Source organism: Gopherus evgoodei, chromosome 3 (assembly GCF_007399415.2).
Source record: "Gopherus evgoodei ecotype Sinaloan lineage chromosome 3, rGopEvg1_v1.p, whole genome shotgun sequence".
Taxonomy (NCBI): domain Eukaryota; kingdom Metazoa; phylum Chordata; order Testudines; family Testudinidae; genus Gopherus; species Gopherus evgoodei.
The window spans coordinates 160,536,444-160,558,781 of NC_044324.1; the positions used below are offsets into that span (position 1 = coordinate 160,536,444).

The 22,338-nt window shown below is 47.2% G+C and overlaps 2 protein-coding genes across 11 annotated transcripts in view; one reads left to right on the top strand and one right to left on the bottom strand.

The window, feature by feature from the left end:
• Nucleotides 1-312: 312 nt before the first annotated feature.
• On the bottom strand, nt 313-16,269 carry MRPL14 (mitochondrial ribosomal protein L14). 8 transcript variants are annotated; one of them, XM_030557203.1, is made up of 5 exons: nt 16,155-16,228; nt 7,842-7,980; nt 7,288-7,334; nt 4,197-4,290; nt 313-850 (listed from the first exon to the last, which is right to left on the bottom strand). In XM_030557203.1, the coding sequence occupies exons 2-5, from the start codon at nt 7,910-7,912 to the stop codon at nt 484-486; spliced, it is 579 nt and encodes a 192-aa protein (XP_030413063.1). In that variant the 5' UTR covers nt 7,913-7,980; nt 16,155-16,228; the 3' UTR covers nt 313-483. The 8 variants fall into 8 exon arrangements, with proteins under 8 accessions (XP_030413063.1, XP_030413064.1, XP_030413065.1 ...); XM_030557204.1 differs by having other exon boundaries at nt 16,159-16,224; XM_030557205.1 differs by lacking the exon at nt 7,842-7,980 and having other exon boundaries at nt 16,155-16,268.
• Nucleotides 16,270-16,354: 85 nt separating this feature from the next.
• TMEM63B (transmembrane protein 63B) overlaps nt 16,355-22,338 on the top strand; it is a 94,860-nt gene continuing 88,876 nt past the window's right edge. For 2 of the 3 annotated variants that reach the window (XM_030557200.1, XM_030557202.1), the window contains exon 1: nt 16,355-16,550. The gene's annotated coding sequence lies outside the window, so the exon portion shown is untranslated. Of the gene's footprint in view, nt 16,555-22,338 lie in introns of all 3 variants that reach the window. The other variant, XM_030557201.1, reaches the window with a different exon arrangement.

Consider the following 22,338-nt stretch of genomic DNA (forward strand, 5'->3'; position numbering starts at 1 on the left):
CTTTTTTCTGCAAGGTCCACAGAGACTAGCCCATAACTTAACTGCCCGTAGCACTCCAACATTTCATTTCAAGCATATACTTTTCTCTGGGTCTCCCCTTGTGTCTTATCTGGGTCATTTAGACTTGCAAGATCTTGGGGGCAGGAACTGTACTTACTTGTGTGTTACACATAAGAAAACACATTCTCAATGTGCAAGTTGCCAGAACTGAAAAATACAAACGAGTAAAAAAAACAGTATAAATGATTTTCTAACTGCATCACGTCCTTTTAGATGGTTTTGCCGAAGCAATCTTAAAAAAAAAAATACTCAGTGTCTTCAAAATCTTTTATTCAGCTATAGATCTTAATTCATGAGTAGAAGACAAGCCTCCCAATGAACCTCAGTTCTCCTTGGATCCTCTTCTAGGTTAAGCTGAACCACATGGAACACTTACTCTTTCAAAGATCACGTAGCAGGACAGCCTGAGACCTTTCATAGTCTTCACACTAAGTGCTGGGCAATGGCCAACACTTTAGAGAACTCTCCTTCGCGCTTCCGCAGGATCAAGGGTATTGGGGTTTTTATTCTAGTCCCCGTTGGGTTTCCATTGTCTTCGATGAGCACCACATTGTTAGAATCAAATCTAGGTGTCATGCAAGGGCCAGGCATCCTGTGACCTACAATTAAAGCCTTTTTCTTTTCTCCTTTGATAGCCAGGAGAATTTTATCCCCCACTTTACCAACTCCAGTCTTGTTATACACATGGATGCATTTGGGCGGCCGATGGTATGGCGTGTTCCCCAAGGCACTGTTGTCCACCACTCGCACGCGGGTCAGTTTCTGTATCGCACTGCATGCTCCAGTGATGCTGGCAAAAGAGAAGTAAGAATGCTAGACAGAGCTTCTCAAACAATCCTTGGGGACCAAGGGCAAAGCCCAGCACAGAATCAAGCTGTCACATGACCCAGTGATAAGGAGTCAGAGAGAAATACATACCATACTGGTGATACATCTACTGCGTGCAAAGTGTTCTTTGAAAGTCAGGTGCTACTTTGGGCTTCACATACAATTTGCTAAATGTAAACAAATTATTCATGTTAACCGGGAGTCAAAAGGGCCACTCTACTCTGAAATGTGCCTTTAAAACATGACCATGTGGAGCCTCCTGTTTATTGCACCCCTTAACACCTCCAGATGCAATGTGTTCAGTTTACAAGTGAAAGGATTTTGGGGTTTTTTTTGTCAGTGCCACAAACAGCACCAGGGATCTGAGAATCAAGCTGGGCTCTTTGTTTCTTGCATGTCCTCATTAGTACTAAAGGTTCTGTAGAATAAATTCTCCCTTCAGTGACACCTGTGAAGTCCCACTGCCTTCTGCGAATGTGCACAGGTGTCACTTAGTAGGAAATTCTCTTCACAATTCAAAAGAAGGAACAGAGTTTGAGCTGGAGTCTCTTAGCTATATTGGGACTAACGAGAATAAAAAGAAGTACAAATGTGTTTGTTAAATCAGCAGATCTGATTCTGAATACACTCGGGGAGGGCAGGGCGGATCTGTACAGAAAGGGGTCATTTTTACATGGTCGTTTTTCAAAATAGAACATCGCTTTAAAATACATTTGTTCTTTTTTTTATTAGTCTTTAAAATATCAGATTTGAAGTGGTTTATTGGCCCCATTCAAAAGAAGACACCTGGCCAAAGTCTAGGAACATCTCTCACCACTACAAACAAAGGCCCTGTGCAAATCCACTTAACCAGGCCCCTAAGGCCCATACGATCTGACTGCTGGCAGACATCAACCCAGTAGTTTGTTTGTGAATTACACAATGACCACTCAAATTACACAATGACCATTTCAGGATGAAAGGCCAGCCTATCCACTCTGGTTATTTCTAGTTTTATAGAGCATAAACTATACAGTAACTAAATCACCACATCTAGGGCTTGTCTACATCAGAAAGTTGCAGCGCTGGTGAGGGAGTTACAGCGCTGCAACTTTGAAGGTGTACACATCTGCAGGGCACCACCAGCGCTGCAACTCCCTGTTTGCAGCGCTGGCCGTACTCCCGTTTTGTCTCGGGTGTAGAGGATCCAGCGCTGGTGATCCAGCGCTGGTAATCCAATGTAGACAGTTACCAGCGCTTTTCTTGACCTCCGTGGAAGGAGGAAGCCTCTGGTAATCAAGCTGGTTTCCTTTCCCGGTTTGCTCTCTCGGTCCCGGAGCCACCCAGCAAACCGCAGGGAAGGAGACCTGCTTGCTCGGGGTTCCGGGACCGAGAGAGCAAACCGGGAAAGGAGACCAGCTTCGCCGCGGTTTGCTCTCGCGTTCCCGGAGCCACCCAGCAAACCGCAGGGAAGGAGACCTGCTTGCTCGGGGTTCCGGGACCGAGAGAGCAAACCGGGAACGCCGCGGTTTGCTCTCTCGGTCCCGGAGCCACCCAGCAAACCGCAGGGAAGGAGACCTGCTTGCTCGGGGTTCCGGGACCGAGAGAGCAAACCGGGAACGCCGCGGTTTGCTCTCGCGGTCCCGGAGCCACCCAGCAAACCGCAGGGAAGGAGACCTGCTTGCTCGGGGTTCCGGTAACGAGAGAGCAAACCGGGGAAGGAAACCAGCTTCGCCGCGGTTTGCTCTCTCGGTCCCGGAACCCCGAGCAAGCAGGTCTCCTTCCCTGCGGTTTGCTGGGTGGCTCCGGGAACGCGAGAGCAAACCGCGGCGTTCCCGGTTTGCTCTCTCGGTCCCGGAACCCCGAGCAAGCAGGTCTCCTTCCCTGCGGTTTGCTGGGTGGCTCCGGGACAGAGAGAGCAAACCGCGGGGAAGCTGGTTTCCTTTCCCGGTTTGCTCTCTCGTCCCGGAACCCCCCTTGAAGCCGCCCAACAGCGCTGCAGTGTGGCCACATCTAACACCACTTGCAGCGCTGGTTGCTGTAAGTGTGGCCACTCTGCAGCGCTGGCCCTATACAGCTGTACTAATACAGCTGTAACAACCAGCGCTGCAAAATTTTAGATGTAGACATGGCCCTAGATCCCTCATTCCTTTTGAAGATGGAGAGTATGTGCACACAACTTTGGCCCCCACAAAGAGTGGCACAAACTTCCTGACTCATCAAGTGCAGCACACATTTATGAAACAGGCATTTTAAAGAGTGCCGGGAGGCAGGGGGTTTATGCCCCAGTGCTGCACAGACACAGAACAACAAGATGGTCCCCATATAACGGGTACAGCCTCATATTGTTAGCACCATGTGGCTCCAGAGCCTCTCAGTTTCCCAGTTATCTACCATCAACACCTTCTTTGCCACTATCCTTTTAAAAATCTCGGGGACAAATTCTGATCACATTTACCCCAGTGTAAGTGGCAGTCCATGGTCCTCATTCCAGATATCCATATAAATGTAGCCCATGGTACTAAAGAGGTGAGGTACTAAGCTCCTTTTATGTGGAAACTGTCCTTATTTGCCTCAGATACTGAGCCCAGATACTACATTGATGGGTGTGACATGAATGACTAATAAATGAGTCAATTTAAAACACCAATCCCCCTGCAAACTAGGCTCTAATCAACCCTGCAATGAGACCTGTGTTGGTGGCTCCACATACCCACACAGAGCATACTGCAGGATCAAGATCTTAAAGGCTAGTCAATGCATTGCAGTATGTGAAGTTAATGAATAAGTGCCTAGAGGCAAAGACAGGCACTTTAAATTAAAAGAAAACAATGAAATGGACACTGTCAAGATACAAGAAAAGAATTTTTTAAATTATTTTTGGTCTAAATACCAGACAATTAACACTAGAAAAATTCTAAGTATGTAACTGACTTTTCAGCACATGGAGCATTTTGTTACCTTTTCTGCATTTTACTCAGCTGGCAATAGCAACAAAGCAGCTTTACCTTCTGCTCCCACGCCCTGATCTTGCAATCAGATGGGCACAGGAAGACTCTGAGACCTACTCAGCACACAAGCACAAGATCTGCTCACAGCTACTATCACGTCTTGATTGCCAGGCACCAGCATACGCCGTTGTGTTTGGATTGCTTAGGCAATCTTTTGAATGGCTTTTCATGGACTGTAATGACAATTTTTCTCTTCCACTGTTTTTATGAAATTAGAATGATGACATTTTGTATTAGAGCTACTTAACAATGTCCCTTTAAATACGAAAAACACTCAGTAAAAAAAATAACAACAGGCTCGCAGTATTTGAAAAGTACCTGAAGTGCCGCTGCTCGACTGCTCTGTTTACTTGGGTTAACAGCAAGCCCAGTCGCCTACTCAAGAAAGCCATTGAGATTCTGATAACAAGCCCTGCATGAGAAACAAGAGAATTATGGATTCTGGAAACTGGATAGAGCCGATTGCAATTTTTAAAAAGAGGTAAATCATAGGCTAGAACCTAAAAGATACATTTGGGATATACAGTACATTGCACTGCTGGGCATACATTACTTGAGTGCTGACAACATCCTCAGCATTGTACAAACCAGAGCAATAGTCCTTATTTGAATCCGACAGTCAGTAGAACTCAGACATAATGCATAGGCAGTATGTTCAATATCACTGCAGTGCAGTTTTCTACTTAAGGGGAAACATATCATTGTAGTGCCTTTTCCTTCTTAACGCAAGCCACGTAACCATTATTTTGGGAATTGTGGGCATGAATGGAGCGAACATAGTCACTATGTAACAGACTTTATTCAATCATTAACAGCTACTAAAATTCTCTCTAAAAAAGGCCCAAAAAATTCTGATTCCTTTAACGTGGGTTTCAATATAAAATCTGTGGGTTTGTGGATTACAGGAAGCAAGTCACTACAGAACATGAAAGGAATGAAGCGCCAGCTGCCACTGATGGTGTTCCAAATCTCAGCAAGCAGCGGGCATTCCTCAGCTTGTTTCTAGACCTCAATACTATTTCAGACAATATTTCCCCACCTGCGGTGCCCACAGGAAACTATCTCCTGCAATGTAAGAAGTTATTTCAGGAGCCACACCTTTCAACAGTATTGCTATTCTTAAGTCTTTGCAGCATTCCAACCTCATTATAGCCTTTTGTAAAGACTTGGGCAAGAATTTATCAGATACCAAAAATACTATCAAAACTAGATTCCCTGACTTTCTCCCAGGCCTATATTTTAGGTGCTTCTATTCCTTTGCATCTATGACCATACAGAATAACTGGACTCTTTCAAACAAGGCTCCCTTCTGCCTCTCTTCTTCCTGAAGCAGCCCTTAAAATACAGTTGCCACTTGTCTTTTAGCCAGTTCTGATAACCTTGGGGCCATGTTCTGTATACTGGCACATTTAAAGGACCATCTGAAAAAATCTGCTGCATCACTTCTGCGCCAACACACACACAGTATAGCATGTATTTTTAACTGTGCTGCAAGTGGCCTCGCACATCACGTGGGCAGGTTTTGAATAAGAGGCTTACCACATTGGAAGTGTGGTATTTTTTGTGGCAAAGAAACAAAACAAAACCTGGGGGTGGGGAGGGAGGAGGTGATAACAGATCCTGGAATAAATTACCAGTATTTCCACTATTCCTAAGGCAATCATCTTCACTGCCCCAAAAGGTGTTTTTTTAAAGCAAGAGAGCTAACATTATCTTGCTGTGAAATACTAGAAGGAATAAGACTCTTTAATTTTTACTTTGATGCAGCCAGGCAAGCTCAACTATGGCAGGGAGATATAGTAATTTTGCCTAGCTACACGAAGGGTAAGACTACCTATGCCTTGACTCCATTAGGATTTTACAGCAAGAGAGCTTCAGTGACCTCACCGTAAACACACACAACTTTCCCTGTAGTGGAGAGAGACTTTGTCCTCAGTTTTGCTAACACTCCTATATATGCTTAATTTTACAAATGGAAGCAAAACTAAGCACATACATGAGTGTGTGCAGGTTACTCTCACTACCTCTAGAGCCTGTGTCTAAGGCAAGCCATGGATCTTTCCAACAGAAGGCATCAATGAGAAATATCAGTGCCTGTCTGTCCCTTTCCCGTACCATACTGTCTACTTAAACTCTAAATTTGCTATCTGTCAGCAACCGCTCTCTTTCCATACAAGGATGCCAAGGGGAAAAAAGTCATTGATGAGACATCAGATGGCTGAGGAGTCAATCAGTGCTCTACAGTTTTTTTCATATATCTATGACAGGTGGTTGCTTGGAGACAGCACAACTGCTGGCCAGGATGCTGTACCCTTTCCTTCCTCCGCTGCTGTTTCTCGGCCTCTTGAGCAAGGCGATTCTCTTCAAAACGGGCTGAGGCTTGATGTATGATGCGATGCCACAGCAGTCTATTGGCAGCCAGCTCTTCTCAATTCGTGGGGTCAATGCCTCCCTTCTTAAGATATACTTTCAGGGTGTCCTTGTAGCGTTTCCTCTGCAGGTCTTACCATGACTGGCATTAAGCAGGGTTATTGCCCCAAACCTTTTTTCCATCTATCTTGCTAGGAGCTTGATTCTTATTCGTGACCTTTCGTCTGGAATTGGGATTGAATATTGCATGGACGGCAAGCTCTTCAACCTGTGGTGTCTTCATTCTAAAGCTAAGGTCACCAGGACTGTTATTATTGACCTTCAGTATGCTGACAAATGTGCGATCCTCGTGCACACTGAGGCAGATTTGCAATCCACCCTAGATCTTTTCTCAGGTGCCTATCATAGCCTGCGACTTTCCCTCAATATTGGGAAGACTAAGGTGCTCCACCAACCTGCCCCACCATAAACTGCCCCCCTTCTCCCACAAATTGTCATCGGTGGTGAACTCCTGGAAAACACTGAGCCCTCAGATGTTTCTAACCCCGAATCCTCTGTGTGGCATGAGATTACACAGCCACTCACCCAAGACAGCCTCTGCCCTGTTAAAGTGGACAGTGTTCAAGAACTATGTGTGATCAGTATTGCATCTTTATAACAATGATGAGAAACTCTTCCATCCCCTCTTCCCCAACCTGGTTTAATGCTGGTTTAGCAGTCATTATAAAGCACTAAAATCCATCCCACCGGTTGCAGCACAGAACACTTCAACGCTCCAGAGAGCTGTAACCACACACTGGCAAATCTTCAAAGTGGACCAGAGAGGAGGAGACAGCATTTGGCACATTCTATTATAGAAGCAACCGCAACCATGTGAATAACAAATTAACTTAATTTTCTTCTTAAGTTTGCTTTCCAGTGTCATTTCTGTCCATGTTTCGGTGCATTGTGGTGTGTTTGTAAGAGGCTCTTCCCAGCCCCTTTGAAGCCTTATACAATGCAATCATTGTTTCTTTGGGCACTTCCAAGGGCCACTCACCTGTGGGTGCTATTGCCCAATCAGCACATGAGGGTGCTTTATAATATCTGAGAAAGGCAAGAGAATATTACTGTTTAATAGTTAAATATTAACATTCTTCTGATTGTTGACTCGTTCATGCTAGTACAGAAGAGGCTAGTTTTCATGTAGACTAACATTTGTACCATCTTCATCATGGCCATTGCCCAAAACTAAGACTATAGATAGCCACCAAACCAAAAGCCAATTTCATACAGTATAGAGTTTTATGACAAGAGGTGCTTCTAGTCACAGAAATGATAGCGGCACTGCAACACAACAACATGTCTAGCGCACTTAAACGATGACTACATGTTAAATCCGTCCTTTCTAATTTAGGTCACACGGCTGCAGCTAACTCTAGCAATGACTTTTATTTAATATTGACAGGGTCCAAGTCTGTAAACCCAGGACCCTGAAGCTCTTTTACCCACCTGACACCCAACCTGACCAGGTATGCTGCAGCCTCAAATGCAATTTTTTTTTTGGAATAAGTTTTAGAAAGAAAAAAAAAAGTTAATCAAATATTCGCTCACCCAAGTGACCCAAATCCTAGTCTCCTGATTAAGTCTGAATGTGCACTAACACACTGCAGTAAACATTCCATTCTCAAGTGTATTGCAGCATTCTCCCCACTTCAACAGGCCTTCAGCGGACTTACACAAAGCTCAAATACTGCACAGGAAGAAGAACCATTCATTGGTCACAAACCACTGAAGGATATTTATGCACTGTACCATTTCCAAGTGCTGTATTAAAACTCCCAGCTTACCTTACCCCCTCTCCACTGGGGAATAAAGATATGTTTTATTAATCTTGTAAATGTAAGTGTTTTCCAACAGAAGCAAATACATTGCAGTTCTGGAATATTCCACTATACCAAACAAAGTGGACAACCCGGAATATTTTATCTAACACACATGGGCTGCCTCATTTAATTAATATGATCTGAGGCTGTCTTACCACTAAAAGAGCAGTGACCATGTGTGCTTACTCCCAAAGGGAGCCAAACAATCCACAAGTTGCTGAGTACCTTCTTCAGGACTCAAACCACGTGGGAAACAAGACTTGAGTCTTCAAATTCTCTTAATTTTATTTGTGAGTCTGCCAATAGGAAAGGTGGCTTTTTTTCCACTTTAGTGACGTGTTGCAAGACTACCTCCTCTCAACTCCATTTTCTATGATAAAACCTTAATGCTCATTGCAGAGGTACTCTGTCTAGACAGTAACCATTATTACTATATACATTCCTATAGCTCAATTCAACTGACAGAAGCACTCAGATACAGATTGGAGAGCACTCTGCAAAAGTGTTTACTAATGGCACATTAGGTCACTATAGGATTAAAAGAAACTTTTAAAACAAGAGGACAGAACATCCACTTTTAAGGGACATAATTAACTTGAAATCTAGTCTGTCTGAGGGCTTGTCTACATCAGAAAGTTGCAGTGCTGGTGAGGGAGTTACAGCGCTGCAACTTAGGAGGTGTACACATCTGCAGGGCACCACCAGCGCTGCAACTCCCTGTTTGCAGCGCTGGCCGTACTCCCATTTTGTCTCGGGTGTAGAGGATCCAGCGCTGGTGATCCAGCGCTGGTAATCAAGTATAGACACTTACCAGCGCTTTTCTTGACCTCCGTGGAATAAGCAGGTATCGCAGCATACCTGAGGAAGCCTCTGGTAATCAAGCTGGTCTCCTTCCCCGGCTTGCTCTCGCGTTCCCCGAACCCCGAGCAAGCAGGTCTCCTTCCCTGAGGTTTGCTGGGTGGTTCCGGGAACGCGAGAGCAAACCGCGGCGAAGCTGGTCTCCTTTCCCGGTTTGCTCTCGCGTTCCCCGAACCCCCGAGCAAGCAGGTCTCCTTCCCTGCGGTTTGCAGGGTGGTTCGGGGAACGCGAGAGCAAACCGCAGCGAAGCTGGTCTCCTTTCCCGGTTTGCTCTCGCGTTCCCCGAACCCCCGAGCAAGCAGGTCTCCTTCCCTGAGGTTTGCTGGGTGGTTCCGGGAACGCGAGAGCAAACCGCGGCGAAGCTGGTCTCCTTCCCCGGCTTGCTCTCGCGTTCCCCGAACCCCGAGCAAGCAGGTCTCCTTCCCTGAGGTTTGCTGGGTGGTTCCGGGAACGCGAGAGCAAACCGCGGCAAAGCTGGTCTCCTTTCCCGGTTTGCTCTCGCGTTCCCCGAACCCCCGAGCAAGCAGGTCTCCTTCCCTGCGGTTTGCAGGGTGGTTCGGGGAACGCGAGAGCAAACCGCAGCGAAGCTGGTCTCCTTTCCCGGTTTGCTCTCGCGTTCCCCGAACCCCCGAGCAAGCAGGTCTCCTTCCCTGAGGTTTGCTGGGTGGTTCCGGGAACGCGAGAGCAAACCGCGGCGAAGCTGGTCTCCTTCCCCGGTTTGCTCTCGCGTTCCCCGAACCCCGAGCAAGCAGGTCTCCTTCCCTGAGGTTTGCTGGGTGGTTCCGGGAACGCGAGAGCAAACCGCGGCAAAGCTGGTCTCCTTTCCCGGTTTGCTCTCGCGTTCCCCGAACCCCCGAGCAAGCAGGTCTCCTTCCCTGCGGTTTGCAGGGTGGTTCGGGGAACGCGAGAGCAAACCGCAGCGAAGCTGGTCTCCTTTCCCAGTTTGCTCTCGCGTTCCCCGAACCCCCGAGCAAGCAGGTCTCCTTCCCTGAGGTTTGCTGGGTGGTTCCGGGAACGCGAGAGCAAACCGCGGCGAAGCTGGTCTCCTTCCCCGGCTTGCTCTCGCGTTCCCCGAACCCCGAGCAAGCAGGTCTCCTTCCCTGAGGTTTGCTGGGTGGTTCCGGGAACGCGAGAGCAAACCGCGGCGAAGCTGGTCTCCTTTCCCGGTTTGCTCTCGCGTTCCCCGAACCCCGGAGCAAGCAGGTCTCCTTCCCTGCGGTTTGCAGGGTGGTTCGGGGAACGCGAGAGCAAACCGCAGCGAAGCTGGTCTCCTTTCCCGGTTTGCTCTCGCGTTCCCCGAACCCCCGAGCAAGCAGGTCTCCTTCCCTGAGGTTTGCTGGGTGGTTCCGGGAACGCGAGAGCAAACCGCGGCGAAGCTGGTCTCCTTCCCCGGTTTACTCTCGCGTTCCCCGAACCCCCGAGCAAGCAGGTCTCCTTCCCTGCGGTTTGCAGGGTGGTTCGGAGAACGCGAGAGCAAACCGCGGCAAAGCTGGTCTCCTTTCCCGGTTTGCTCTCGCGTTCCCCGAACCCCCGAGCAAGCAGGTCTCCTTCCCTGCGGTTTGCAGGGTGGTTCGGGGAACGCGAGAGCAAACCGCGGCGAAGCTGGTCTCCTTTCCCGGTTTGCTCTCGCGTTCCCCGAACCCCCCTTGAAGCCGCCCAACAGCGCTGCAGTGTGGCCACATCTAACACCACTTGCAGCGCTGGTTGCTGTAAGTGTGGCCACTCTGCAGCGCTGGCCCTATACAGCTGTACTAATACAGCTGTAACAACCAGCGCTGCAAAATTGTAGATGTAGACATGGCCTGAGTTAACTACCTGCTTCCAAATCCCCTGGGAATGTTTGTAGTTTCACAGTCACATTTTCCTATTTATAACTTTTCTTTTTCCTGTCCCATATTGCTAGGTGAAAGGGCAAACACTGAAACCAACTAAGCACAAAATTGCTGTTAAATGCACAAAACAGAAAGACAGGGAAAAACATCTTTACTCACTCTCAACTGTAGTAATCTTATGTTAATAATCAGTTTTGCAGGGTCTAGCCTGACTGTTCTCTCAAACTGAGACTGAAAAAAAAGTCAAATTCTGGGCACTAGGATGTACAGATTTCAAATGAGTTATTTGTTCATCATTAAAACGAAGGCAATGAACTCAAGATGCACAATGCAGATGTCTGAACCTGCAGCAGCAGTGTATGGGTTTATTTATAGAATGTCTGCCAAGGTTCTCTACAAGAGCCAACTGTGAGCTACAGGAGCTCAACCGATTCAGAGTTTTCTTCAGAAAGAGAGATGTGATTAAGAGCTTGTATGTGTTAAAAACACAGGAGATATTCATTACAAAGGCATAATTGGTTTTACATTAATGACAGACTATAGAGGCCAAAACTCTCACAGAGGGACTTAATTCTTCTGAATAGGAAGTTTTATGAATAGGACTGGTTATTAACCAGGGTATTTATTGGTTCAAGGCAATAATAGAAACTCATTATACCTGTGTTTTGAGAAGGAACAATTCTACTTTTGCATAGTTTCCAAGTGAATCACAAAAATTTGGAATTGGTTGTCAGGATCATAATTAACCAGGAAAAAAACAAAGAAATGGTGTTCCAAATTGAGATTCAGGACTTTCTTTTTAGTGCTACATATGCCTGAAAACTTTTTCCTAATAAAATTCCCACTCAAATCTTTTGGAATATGCAAGTTAACGTCTGGATTAGTTTGCAAACTGGATTTTGCTTTCTAGTCCTCACAGAGCATGCACATGCCCATATATACACCTCAAATCTCAAAATAAACTTCTCTCTTTTAAAGATTAGTGAGGTCTAGTGGACAGGACAATAAACAGGAAGTCAGAAGACTGGGTCTATTCCCAGTTCTACCACTGACCTGTTATCCACTGACCTGTCTTCACAGAAAAAGAAAAAAAAAAAAAAAAAAAGGAGGGGGCGTGGTGGTGTTTGCCCTGAGATAGCTAACTGAGTCAGCGGTCTTAATATCAAATCTTGGTGCAGACCAGGCTAGTTTTTACCCTAAGGTAACTAGTTGAGGTCAAACCCAGGTCGGGGCACAGGGCTGACCTCTACTGGCTACATCCAGGTAAAAGTTATCTGTGCTTTGTCTCCACTGGGATTTTACTGAGAAATAGGTATCTTGATGTAAAACTATCTTCGTCCAGTATCGGGGGTAGCCATGTTAGTCTGTATCCACAAAAACAACAAGGAGAACGGTGGCACTTTAAAGACTAAAAACCACTTCTTCAGATGCATCTGAAGAAGCGGTTTTTTACCCACGAAAGCTTATGCCCAAATAAATCTGTTAGTCTTTAAGGTGCCACCGGTCTCCTTGTTGTCTTTGTCCATTTCACCTTAGACCAGGGGTGGGCAAACTTTTTGGCTTGAGAGCCACACTGGGGTTGCAAAACTGGATGGAGGGCCGGGTAGGGAAGGCTGTGCCTCCCCATACCGCCTGGCCCCCATCCCCTATCTGCTCCCTCCCATTTCCCACCCCCTGACTGCCCCCCTCAGAACCCCTTACCCATCCAATCCCCCCCTGCTCCTTGACCGCCTCCTGGGACTCCACCCCCTATCCAACCCCCTTGCTCCCAGTCCCCTGGTTGCCTCGATCCCATCCACCCCCCAACCCCCTGACAGGCCCCCTGTGACCCCACACCTATCCAACCCCCCCCAATTCCCCATCCCCTGACCTCCCCCCCACTTCCACCTCATTCAACTGCCCCCTGCTCCCTGTCCCCTGACTACCCCCGAGGGCCCCCCGCCCTATACAATGCCCCGTCCCACTTACCATGCTGAGCATAGCATGCAGAGCAGAATGTCTGACTGCCATAACAGCCGGAGCCAGATACACTGCTGCTCTGCTCGCAGGAGCGCACAGCTCTGCCACCCAGAGCGCTGCCCATGAGGTAGCGTGACTCTGCAGGGGAGGGGCAGGAGGGGCTGGGGGCTAGCCTCCTGGGCTGGGCTGGGCAGGGCAGGATGGTTCCATGGGCCGGATGTGGCCTGCAGGCCCTAGTTTGCCCATCTCCACCTTAGACTCTTTGTGCTTGTCTTCACCAGGCATTTATCACCTTGCATTAACTGCCTACAGGTATGTCTTCACTGCAGTTGGCCCAAGCATTTACATGGGTGCTGCCCAATCCCCTCCTATCAACAGGTAGAATCCCGTCTCCCAAAGTTTCATGGTGCTTTCAACCCAGGCTAGCTGGCACAGCTGGAAGTATGAGTAAGAATCTTGGTTCCATTTTCATTCAGGCTGGTAGCTTACCCACTCTGCAGGGAGGACTAACTCATTTGAGCACTGATAGTCCTCTGATGCCTTCCCACAGTTCCCTCCAAAGGACAAATTCTCCCACAATCCACTGGGACAGAATCAGACAGGCTCAGCATACTACAGCACAAAGAACCATGTGGCATGGCCCTGGAAGTCCTAGTGATACACCCAGGTGAGTGCAGCAGTAGGGAGGACACAGTAACTTTGGCATGGCTTTGCATTGTGGCTGCTCACACCCAGGTTAAGCTAACCAGGGTGCTAATCAACTTAATTAACTCTGCATATCCCAAAGCTCGTTACAAGGAGGAGGAAGAAAAATTGTTCTCCTTAACCTGTGAGGCTAGGACAAGAAGCAATGGACTTAAATTGCAGCAAGGGTGGTTTAGGTTGGACGAGAAGCTAGATATGAGTCAGCAGTGTTCCCTCATTGCCAAGAAGGCCAACGGCATATTGGGCTGTATTAGTAGGAGCATTGCCAGCAGATTGAGGGAAGTGATTATTCCCCTCTATTTGGCATTGGTGAGGCCACACCTGGAGTATTGCATGCAGTTCTGGTCCCCCCACTACAGAAGGGATGTGGACAAACTGGAGAGAGTCCAGCAGAGAGCAATGACAATGATTAGGGGACTGGGGCACATGACTTACAAGGAGAGGCTGACGGAACTGGGGTTAATTAGTCTGAAGAAGAGAAGAGTGAGGGAGGGATCTGATAGCAGCCTTCAACTACCTAAAGGGGGGTTCCAAAGAGGATGAAGCTCGACAGTTCTTAGTGGTGGCAGATGAAAGAACAAGGAGCAATGATCTCAGGTTGCAGTGGGGGAGGTGTAGGCTGGATATTAGGAAACACTATTTCACTAGGAGGGTGGTGAAGCACTGGAATGGGTGGTGGAATCTCCATCCTTAGAGGTTTTTAAGGCCCAGCTTGACAAAGCCCTGGCTGGGATGACTTAGTTGGTGTTGGCCTGCTTTGAGCAGGGGATTGCACTAGATGACCTCCTGAGCTCTCTTCCAACTCTAATATTCTATGATTAGGAAAAACTTCCTGTCAGAGTGGTTAAGCACAGGAATAAATTGCCTAAGGAGGTTGTGGAACCTCCATCATTGGCAATTTTTAAGAGTAGGTTAAACACCTGTCAGGGATGGTCTAGATCCAGTCCTATGATTCTATGAATTACCTGAGGCCAATGATTCTCACACTTTCAGGCTGGTGGCCCCTTGGGGGGGGAGGGGACAGAGGTGTTTGTTTACAACCCCTATTATTTATTTACTGTAAGAGTAAAAATGCATTGATCCTTAGAAGACTAAACATAAACAATGTTTGGGGAGGGAGGTATACTGGCATATCTTTCAGGGTCCAGGAGTGGGGGGGACCAAGATTTTCTTTGCATTAGACTGCAATAACATTTTCAATAATTTTCCTGATGGTCACACCAGTTGAGAAATGTTGCCATTTGTTGATCCTTAAGAGTCCCTAGCCTCTGTTTGCCAGAAGCTGGGAATGGGGGACGGGGGACCAGGGACAGATCACTTGATGATTCCCTCTTCTGTTCATCCCCTCCGAAACATCTGGCATTGGCCACTGTCAGAAGACAGAATACTGGGCTAGATGGCCCACTGGTCTGACCCAGTATGGCTGTTCTTATGCTCTCAATAACAAATTTTGTAAATTGTAATACACATGGTATATCCAAACCAGACTTTCTGAGAGAGTCTGACTTCTCTAGTTATACTGTAAGCTTACTGAGGCAGGGATTGTCTATTACTTTGTCTGTACAGTACTAAAATAATGGCCCCCGGTTTTGGATGGAGCACTAGTATGATACAAAAGAATAACCAGGATGGCCTCACCAAGCCCTATGTAAACCTGAATTAAGTGTCCCTTGAGCACCAGAAAGGTTACAAGGAAGGGCCATGCCAGGTGTAACAGAGAGGCTGCAGAGTTTAGTAGTTTACTTTTGTGAACATGCTATTGAGACAGGAAAGAAAAACAAACAGAGACTCTGTGCTTACAGGGGACAGGCTGGCACTGCTTCTATATCCTGGGAATTTTCCCAGAATCTGGGAATTTGTGAGTAAAACAAGTTGAAACATTTTACTCACAAATTCCCAGGTTTGGGGAAATTTCCCAGGATATAGAAGCACTGTAAAAAACTTTATCTGGGAATTTTCACCAGATTTGGGAAATTTCTAGCACTAGGTTGGGAAAAGTTGGCATTATGATATAGAAGCACTGCAGGCTAGAAGACCATGCAGGGATAGTCAATAGGTGGACTGCAGGCCATATCTGGACCACCAGATACTTTTGAACAGACCCTGAAATATTTTCATTTACTTATTGTTTTTTAATTTTTCCCCTGGAGTCTGGAAATTTGGACCCTGACAAAAAATAACGGACTCCTCCGATCTATAGCGACCCTGCACCTACAGCAAACAAGAAAACTGGGCGACGCGCAGAGGAAGATGCAGCAAGACTCTGGGGCGGCCTAGGCTGGGAAACGAGAAAGGTTTTAGGACATCTGGTGAGGACCATCTTCCCCTCGAAGCCCCCAGCTGTGCACCAAGCCGGCAGCACCCAGGTGTAGCAGCAGGCGGCCATGGCCCGCCCCAAGGCTGCCTACAGCCAGGCACGCCGGGCAGCGTTCCCGACGCTGCAGCGCCCCGCACTCGCTGGGTGCCCCGACCCAGCCCGGCGGGGCGCCCGGAGAGCGGCCCGCGGCCGGCTCTGGCTGCCCCGCGTGGCGCAGGGAACGGGCCCCTCCCGGGGCGGATCCACCAGCGCCGGGGCGGGCAGCGGGCGCTGGCCCAAGGCCACTCGATGAACCCAGGAGTCCGGGTCTCCCCCCATCCTCCCTCCGCGCATGGCCAGGGGCCAGCGCGCGCCCCGCTCCCCCACTTACTCACAGGCCGCAGGCTCCCCGCGCGCCCGGCTCGATCTCCCAGCACGCATGCGCAAAAAGGACAGCCTCTGCGGGCAGAGAGAGGGGAATGATTTGATCGCCCCAGGTGAGGGGGCGCATGCGCATCAGCCTCTGGAGAGGAGCGCCGGAATAGCCCCTCCCACTGCCACGGCCACCTCCTCCTGCGCAGGGGGAGGCCACGCCCCCTCGCTCCCTGTCTCCTGCTCCTCGTTCTTCCAGCTGAGCCAGGCAGTGGCTGGAGGCTGAGCTGGTGTGGGGCTGGGGAGCCTCCCGTGTGTGAGTGCGGTGCTGCCTTCCCTGCTTCGGCGGGGCCAGCTGGAGCCCTTGGGGAGTCCAGCGGAAGGAGTGGGGAGCCGGTCCGTGTCTGACACTGGAGTAAGTGAGTAGCCTGGCATACACTGCATTGCAATGGCTCGTTCCTTTCCCTTCCCTCCGCCCCCCGCCTTTCTTCCCTCCGCAGCAGCAACTACAAGGACCTGTCTCCAAGGCAGCCTGGAAATGTGAATGTCTCCCTCTGTGTGCACCTGTCCCACCCGTGGGAACGGCTCTCTCCGTCCCCGCTCCAGTATCGGTCTCCAATAGATTTGTGGGTGTGCGCGTCGCTTAGCCTGCCTGCCTCTGGAACAATGGAAGCGGGATCGCTAGGGAGGTGGCTCCTGCAAATGCCCCATTTCTTCTTGTGTGATTCCCCCCACACACCTTTACGGAGCCCAGTAGCGGGCTCAGAGACTGCGATACCGGGAATCTAGGGCTGCCCGCTGACACATACTAGCCTCATCGAAATAAACACAATGACTCATTCACCATTTTTAGCTGTTTTTTTTTCTTGTTTTACCTGGCCCAGCCATGTCTCCTTGCAGTTCCCTGACTCTCCCCAAATGTCGGAAGCAAATCGCCAAGGAGGAAACGCTGTATTTTCATGCTATTGAGGCTGGATGTTAGGATTGATTCAGGTTTTACTGTCAGGCGGTGTGTGTGTGTGTGTGTGTGATTCAAGATGGCAAGAGGAGGCTGAGTGCTTCTTTGTTGTTCTCCCCTTTTGGTGGGGTGGGGTAGTGTGATGTGATGTTGGTTCATGGTGCTACAATCTCCTTCTCCCTGATGGAAGGTGTAGTTGAGAGGAGTTACTTCATGCTACAATCCCACTCCAGAGCAGCTTTTCAGACTGTAACAGTATTCCTGGGAGAGAGGCCTGGAAGATCAGGGTTCTGGAGGCAAAATCCACCATCATCCTCCTCAGTCAAAACTGAATCCACCCTGCATCTTCAGGGAGCTAAAGAACTTCCTTGCTTCTGTCCAGTAGCTTGTTGTCTGTCAGTCAGACCGATCCTTTGAATGGTGCCTGGCTGGACTGAAAAGACTCTGAGGCAATGAGAGTGCAGCTAACAGACAGCTGGGATCTCTATCAGGGACCTGACACCGAGGCACCAGAGATGCTTTTCCTCTGGCTGGTTTGGACTCTATGGGGCAACTATTCTTCTCATCCCAAGCAAGGGTGCAAAGAAATTATTTTACGTTAAGCTAGATTACACCTGCTAAACCCTTTATCTGCTGCATACTGATCTCAGCTATTTACTTGCTTACTTCTTCTCCCCACCACTTTTCTCTTCTCTCCTTTCACTAGTGCTTCACCACCTCCTCATCCTCCTCCTCACTTTCTTCCAGAGTGTGTTTCTCCTGCTGCTCTGCTATAAATAAAAAAATTGGCTTAAAAGCAAAGGAGGCAACCAGGAGAGCTGTGGTTTGAATCCTGAGCTGCTGCCATTCCTGTTTGTTGTGACTTGAGAATTGTGCATTTTAACCTTCCTCCTTCCATTAATGACTGCAACATTGTCTAATTTTATTCCAAGTCATGGTGTGCTAATGTGGGTCACCATCTCAAAGTGTTGACCTGCGCTTCCTCCCCACCCACCCCAGGGATGAATTAGCTGATGTTGAGCCATGTACAGTACCAGATATGTGCACACTATTATGTATTATTAAATGGCGTGGAGTTGAAACCCAGCTTTGTTCAGATTTGTCATTATGGAGGCAATTTATTCTTTTGACATTGTAAACAAAATACTAAAAAACTCGAATTTGTAGTGAGCAATTAAAAAAAAGTATTTAGGGGTCATCTCATGGCCCTTCTGGCCACACACTTTTGGAAAATGGCTTAATATTTTTAAAACAATTTTTTTGATGCTAGAGTATAACATAACCTACATGTGTATGGCCTTTTTGAACAGTAAGGGGGGAAGTGTGAATGGGGAAGGAGGAGCTGTTAAAGACTGGGAGGGGCATGAATGGAGCATCCAAGAGCCTTGTGGGGCTCTTGGAACTTTGATGTGATTGGCTATCAGTTTTGGTACTGATGGCATTGGTTCTGAAGTTAGCGCCTTCTTAACAACGGTGTGTCTCCGTCCCACTAACAGGCTGAACTGTACAAGAAGTGTTGAGGCTTTGCCTCTTTGACGTTATTGCCATCAACATTTAAAAATGTAAATCACACGGTATCCCCATTTATCTAAGTACTAGTCCTTTCTGTGTGGAGATTCTAACTGTCAAATATGTATTATTAACTAGTTCTCCAGCTCCAGTTAAACAGAAAAATAATAAACGTAACCTTGTCCTCAAAGAGCTTGTAATTTAAGGCCCTCGTTCTAGTCAGATCCAAATGGGGATACCCTTGCACCTGCATGACATGCCATGGGTTACAGTTTCAGGACTATATGTAGTGGGGTTAGAATGCATAAATATTTATGTATGTAATCAGTGAAACCTTGCAATATTTCTGCAGCTACAAAAGTAACATAAGAAACCATATTCCTCATGAAAAGTTGATGCCTATAGCTATACCATAGGATCCCCCCCTCAGTGATAAATTACACAAGTGACGGTCATAGCATCTTATCCTTTGCATATAGCATGATGTATATCCATATCACTTGGAGGGCCCAAACCCAGTTGTGACTAGCAGGAGTCTAACAATATGATGATGTACCTATACCCCTGACAGCTAGTAAAAGGAAAAAGAGGCGAGTTGAACCATTTGTTGGTTGTAATAGTTGACAGTTCCCTGCAGGAGGGCAAGATATCTGCTTCCCTTGAAGGAACAGCTGTTAGGCTTGGTCTCATTGGCTGTTGACCTCCTCCTAGTGACAGACAAAAGACCTGTACAGTGCAGTTCCTTGCTATCTCAACACCCTGGACTTGGATGAAAGTGAGTGGGCTGAAGCTCAGCCCAGGTAGGACAGATGATGCTGGTGTGTCAGTAGTGTGGAGGTAACTCTTGCCCCTTCACTGAGGGAGGTTTTCAGTCTGTGGGTGTTTTTGGGTCCCTGACTGACCACCATGGCTGCAGAATGAAAGCACCTTTTTTTTCATTTATCTCTGGTAAGGCGTCTGTCTGTTGAGTACTCACCACAATTGTAGAATCATAGGACTGAAAGGAACCTCGAGAGGTCATCTAGTCTAGTCCTTTTCACTCATGGCAGGACTAAATATTATCTAGACCATCCATGACAGGCGATTGTCCAACCTGTTCTTAAAAAACTCCAATGATAGAGATTCCACAACCTCCTTCAGCAATTTGTTTCAGTGCTTAACCACCCTGGCAGGTAAGAAGTTTTTCCTAATATTCAACCTAAATAGCACTTGCTGCAACGTACACCCATTTCTTCTTGTCCTATCCTCAGAGGTTAAGGAAAACAATTTTTCTCCCTCCTCCTTGTAACAACCTTTTATGTACTTGAAAATTGTTATCATGTCCCCTGTAACTCTTCTCTTCTCCAGACTAAACAAACCCAATTTTTCAATCTTCCCTCATAGGTCATGATTTTTAATCATTTTTATTGCTCTTCCCTGGACTTTCTGCAATTTGTCCACATCTTTCCTGAAATGTAGCACCCAGTACTGGACACATTACTCCAGTTGAGGCCATATCAGCGCAGAGTAGAGGAAGAATTACTTCTCGTGTCTTGCTTACAACACTCCTGCTAATACATCCCAGAATGATATTTGCTTTTTTTTTTGCAACAGTGTTAGACTATTGACTCATATTTAGCTTGTGATCCACTATGACCCCCAGATCCCTTTCCGCAGCACTTCTTCCTATGCGGTCATTTCCCATTTTGTATGTGTGCAACTGATTGTTCCTTCCTAAATGAAGTACTTTGTATTTGTCCTTATTGAATTTCATCCTATTTACTTCAGACCATTTCTTCAGTTTGTCCAGATCATTTTGAATTTTAATCCTATCCTCCAGAGCACTTGCAACCCCTTCCAGCCTGGCATCATCCTCAGACTTTATATGTGTACTCTCTATGCCATTATCTAAATCACTGATGAAGATATTGAACAGAACCAGATCCAGAACTGATCACGGGGGGACACCCACTTGATATGCCCTTCCAGCTTGACTGTGAACCACTGGTTACTACTCTCTGGGAACGTTTTTCCAACTAGTCATGCACCCACCTATAGTAGATCCATCTGGGCTGTATTTCCCTAGTTTGTTTATCCTTGCCTCTGACTTTCTGTGCTGTACATGGGGCTGGCCTTGAAAGGACCGGCTGGCACAGAATGTAGCTCCTATTAGCCAAAGGTGACATTACACCAGTGGCTTCCTCTTCCGTTCCAAGTGCAATTTGAGATGTTGACATTACTCTATAAAGCTTGTGTGTGGAATGGTCATGACCACCAGGGAGACCTGCCTCTCTTCCCCCAATGCACCATTGTGAAGACTGACAGCAGCTAGGAGTGAGCTAAGATTGAGGGCATGCAGGCAGATAAGAGTGTCAGGCAGATATGTAGAGGTTAGGGGGAGGATGACACTTCTAGAGCCTCCAAGAGTTTTGAAGCACTTTGCAAAGGTTAAATATTATTCCTGTCTTGCACGTGGGGAAACTGAGGCATGGAGCGTAAAGGACTTGCCCATAGTTGTACACCAAGACAGAGCCAGGGCTAGGACTCACTCTGCTGTCCTTCAGTCCCCTGCTCCAACCACTAGGCCAGTGATACTCAGACTGTGGCTCGCAAGTGGCTCTTTAATGTGTCTCCTGCGGCTCTTTGCAGCATGATATTAAAATACAGCGTGACTTAATTATTAACCAAACAGGATAGTTTTACTATGTTATTAACCAACTGTAGTTGTTAAAATAATAATACGTGCTCAGTCATTTTGCTGTGAGAATAATGTATGTGTATATATATATATATATATATATATATATATATATATATATATATATATATATATATATATATATATATATATATATATATAACATAAATATTTCCCGTCATACTATTTAAATATGAATATACAGTATTATAGTAAATGAAACAATAAATTCACACCACCGTGGCTCTTATGGGTAATGCTGATCGTTAATTTGGCTCCTGACCCACTAAGGTCTGAGTAAAAACAACAAGAAGTCCTGTGGCACCTTAAAGACTAACAGATTTATTTGGGCATAATCTTTCGTGGGTAGAAAAAAACCCACTTCTTCAGATGCATGGAGTGAGAATTACAGATGCAGGCATTACACACTGACACGTGAAGAGAAGGGAGTTACCTCACAAGTGGAGAACCAGTGTTGACAGGGCCAATACAATCAGGGTAGATGTAGTCCACTCCCAACAATGGATGAGGAGGTGTCAACTCCAGGAGAGGACAAGCTGCTGAGTGTCACTGCACTAGACCACGTTGTTTCTTCCTACCCAAAAGCTTGTCCACTAAGGGATGTAAATGCCACACAGAGCATCTGGGATAGGACTGTGGGCAGCTCTAGGTCCACTGCTGGTTATAGAGCTCCAACTGAATGGTGCACAAGTCGTGAGGAATGCACTGGGGTCGTGTATAGGGGGGAAGAGGAACTTAGGGTGCCCATTACACAGACCTGAAGCCCAACGCTATGTGTGTCTGGTTCTGGGAAACACTGATCTAGATGGACAGTACATGCTGTACCAGGAACCCTCCCCCCCACCTCTGCCTGTTCTGGTTCATGGAGCACCTTAATTTGGGGGAGAAGATGGTCACGGGCTGTTTGGGAGGAATGTCCATTTCCAGTAGTAACTCATAGTGAGCAAGTGGTTTGTGTTAGTTCTGGTCCCCTTTAGGACAATGTATCCTGACTTCTGCAGATGCCTCACCCCATGACTGGAGAAAACCTTTGAGAAT

What these genes read in the sequence shown, in the direction of transcription:
- MRPL14 (XM_030557203.1), bottom strand. Translation starts at nt 7,912, where the DNA reads ATGGAATGTTTACTGCAGTGTGTTAGTGCACATTCAGACTTAATCAGG. An exon ending in CTAGGATTTGGGTCACTTGG is followed by an intron (nt 7,335 to 7,841) that starts GTGAGCGAATAT and finishes TGCCTTTCTCAG; the next exon opens with ATATTATAAAGCACCCTCAT. An exon ending in TTGGGCAATAGCACCCACAG is followed by an intron (nt 4,291 to 7,287) that starts GTGAGTGGCCCT and finishes TTTCTCATGCAG; the next exon opens with GGCTTGTTATCAGAATCTCA.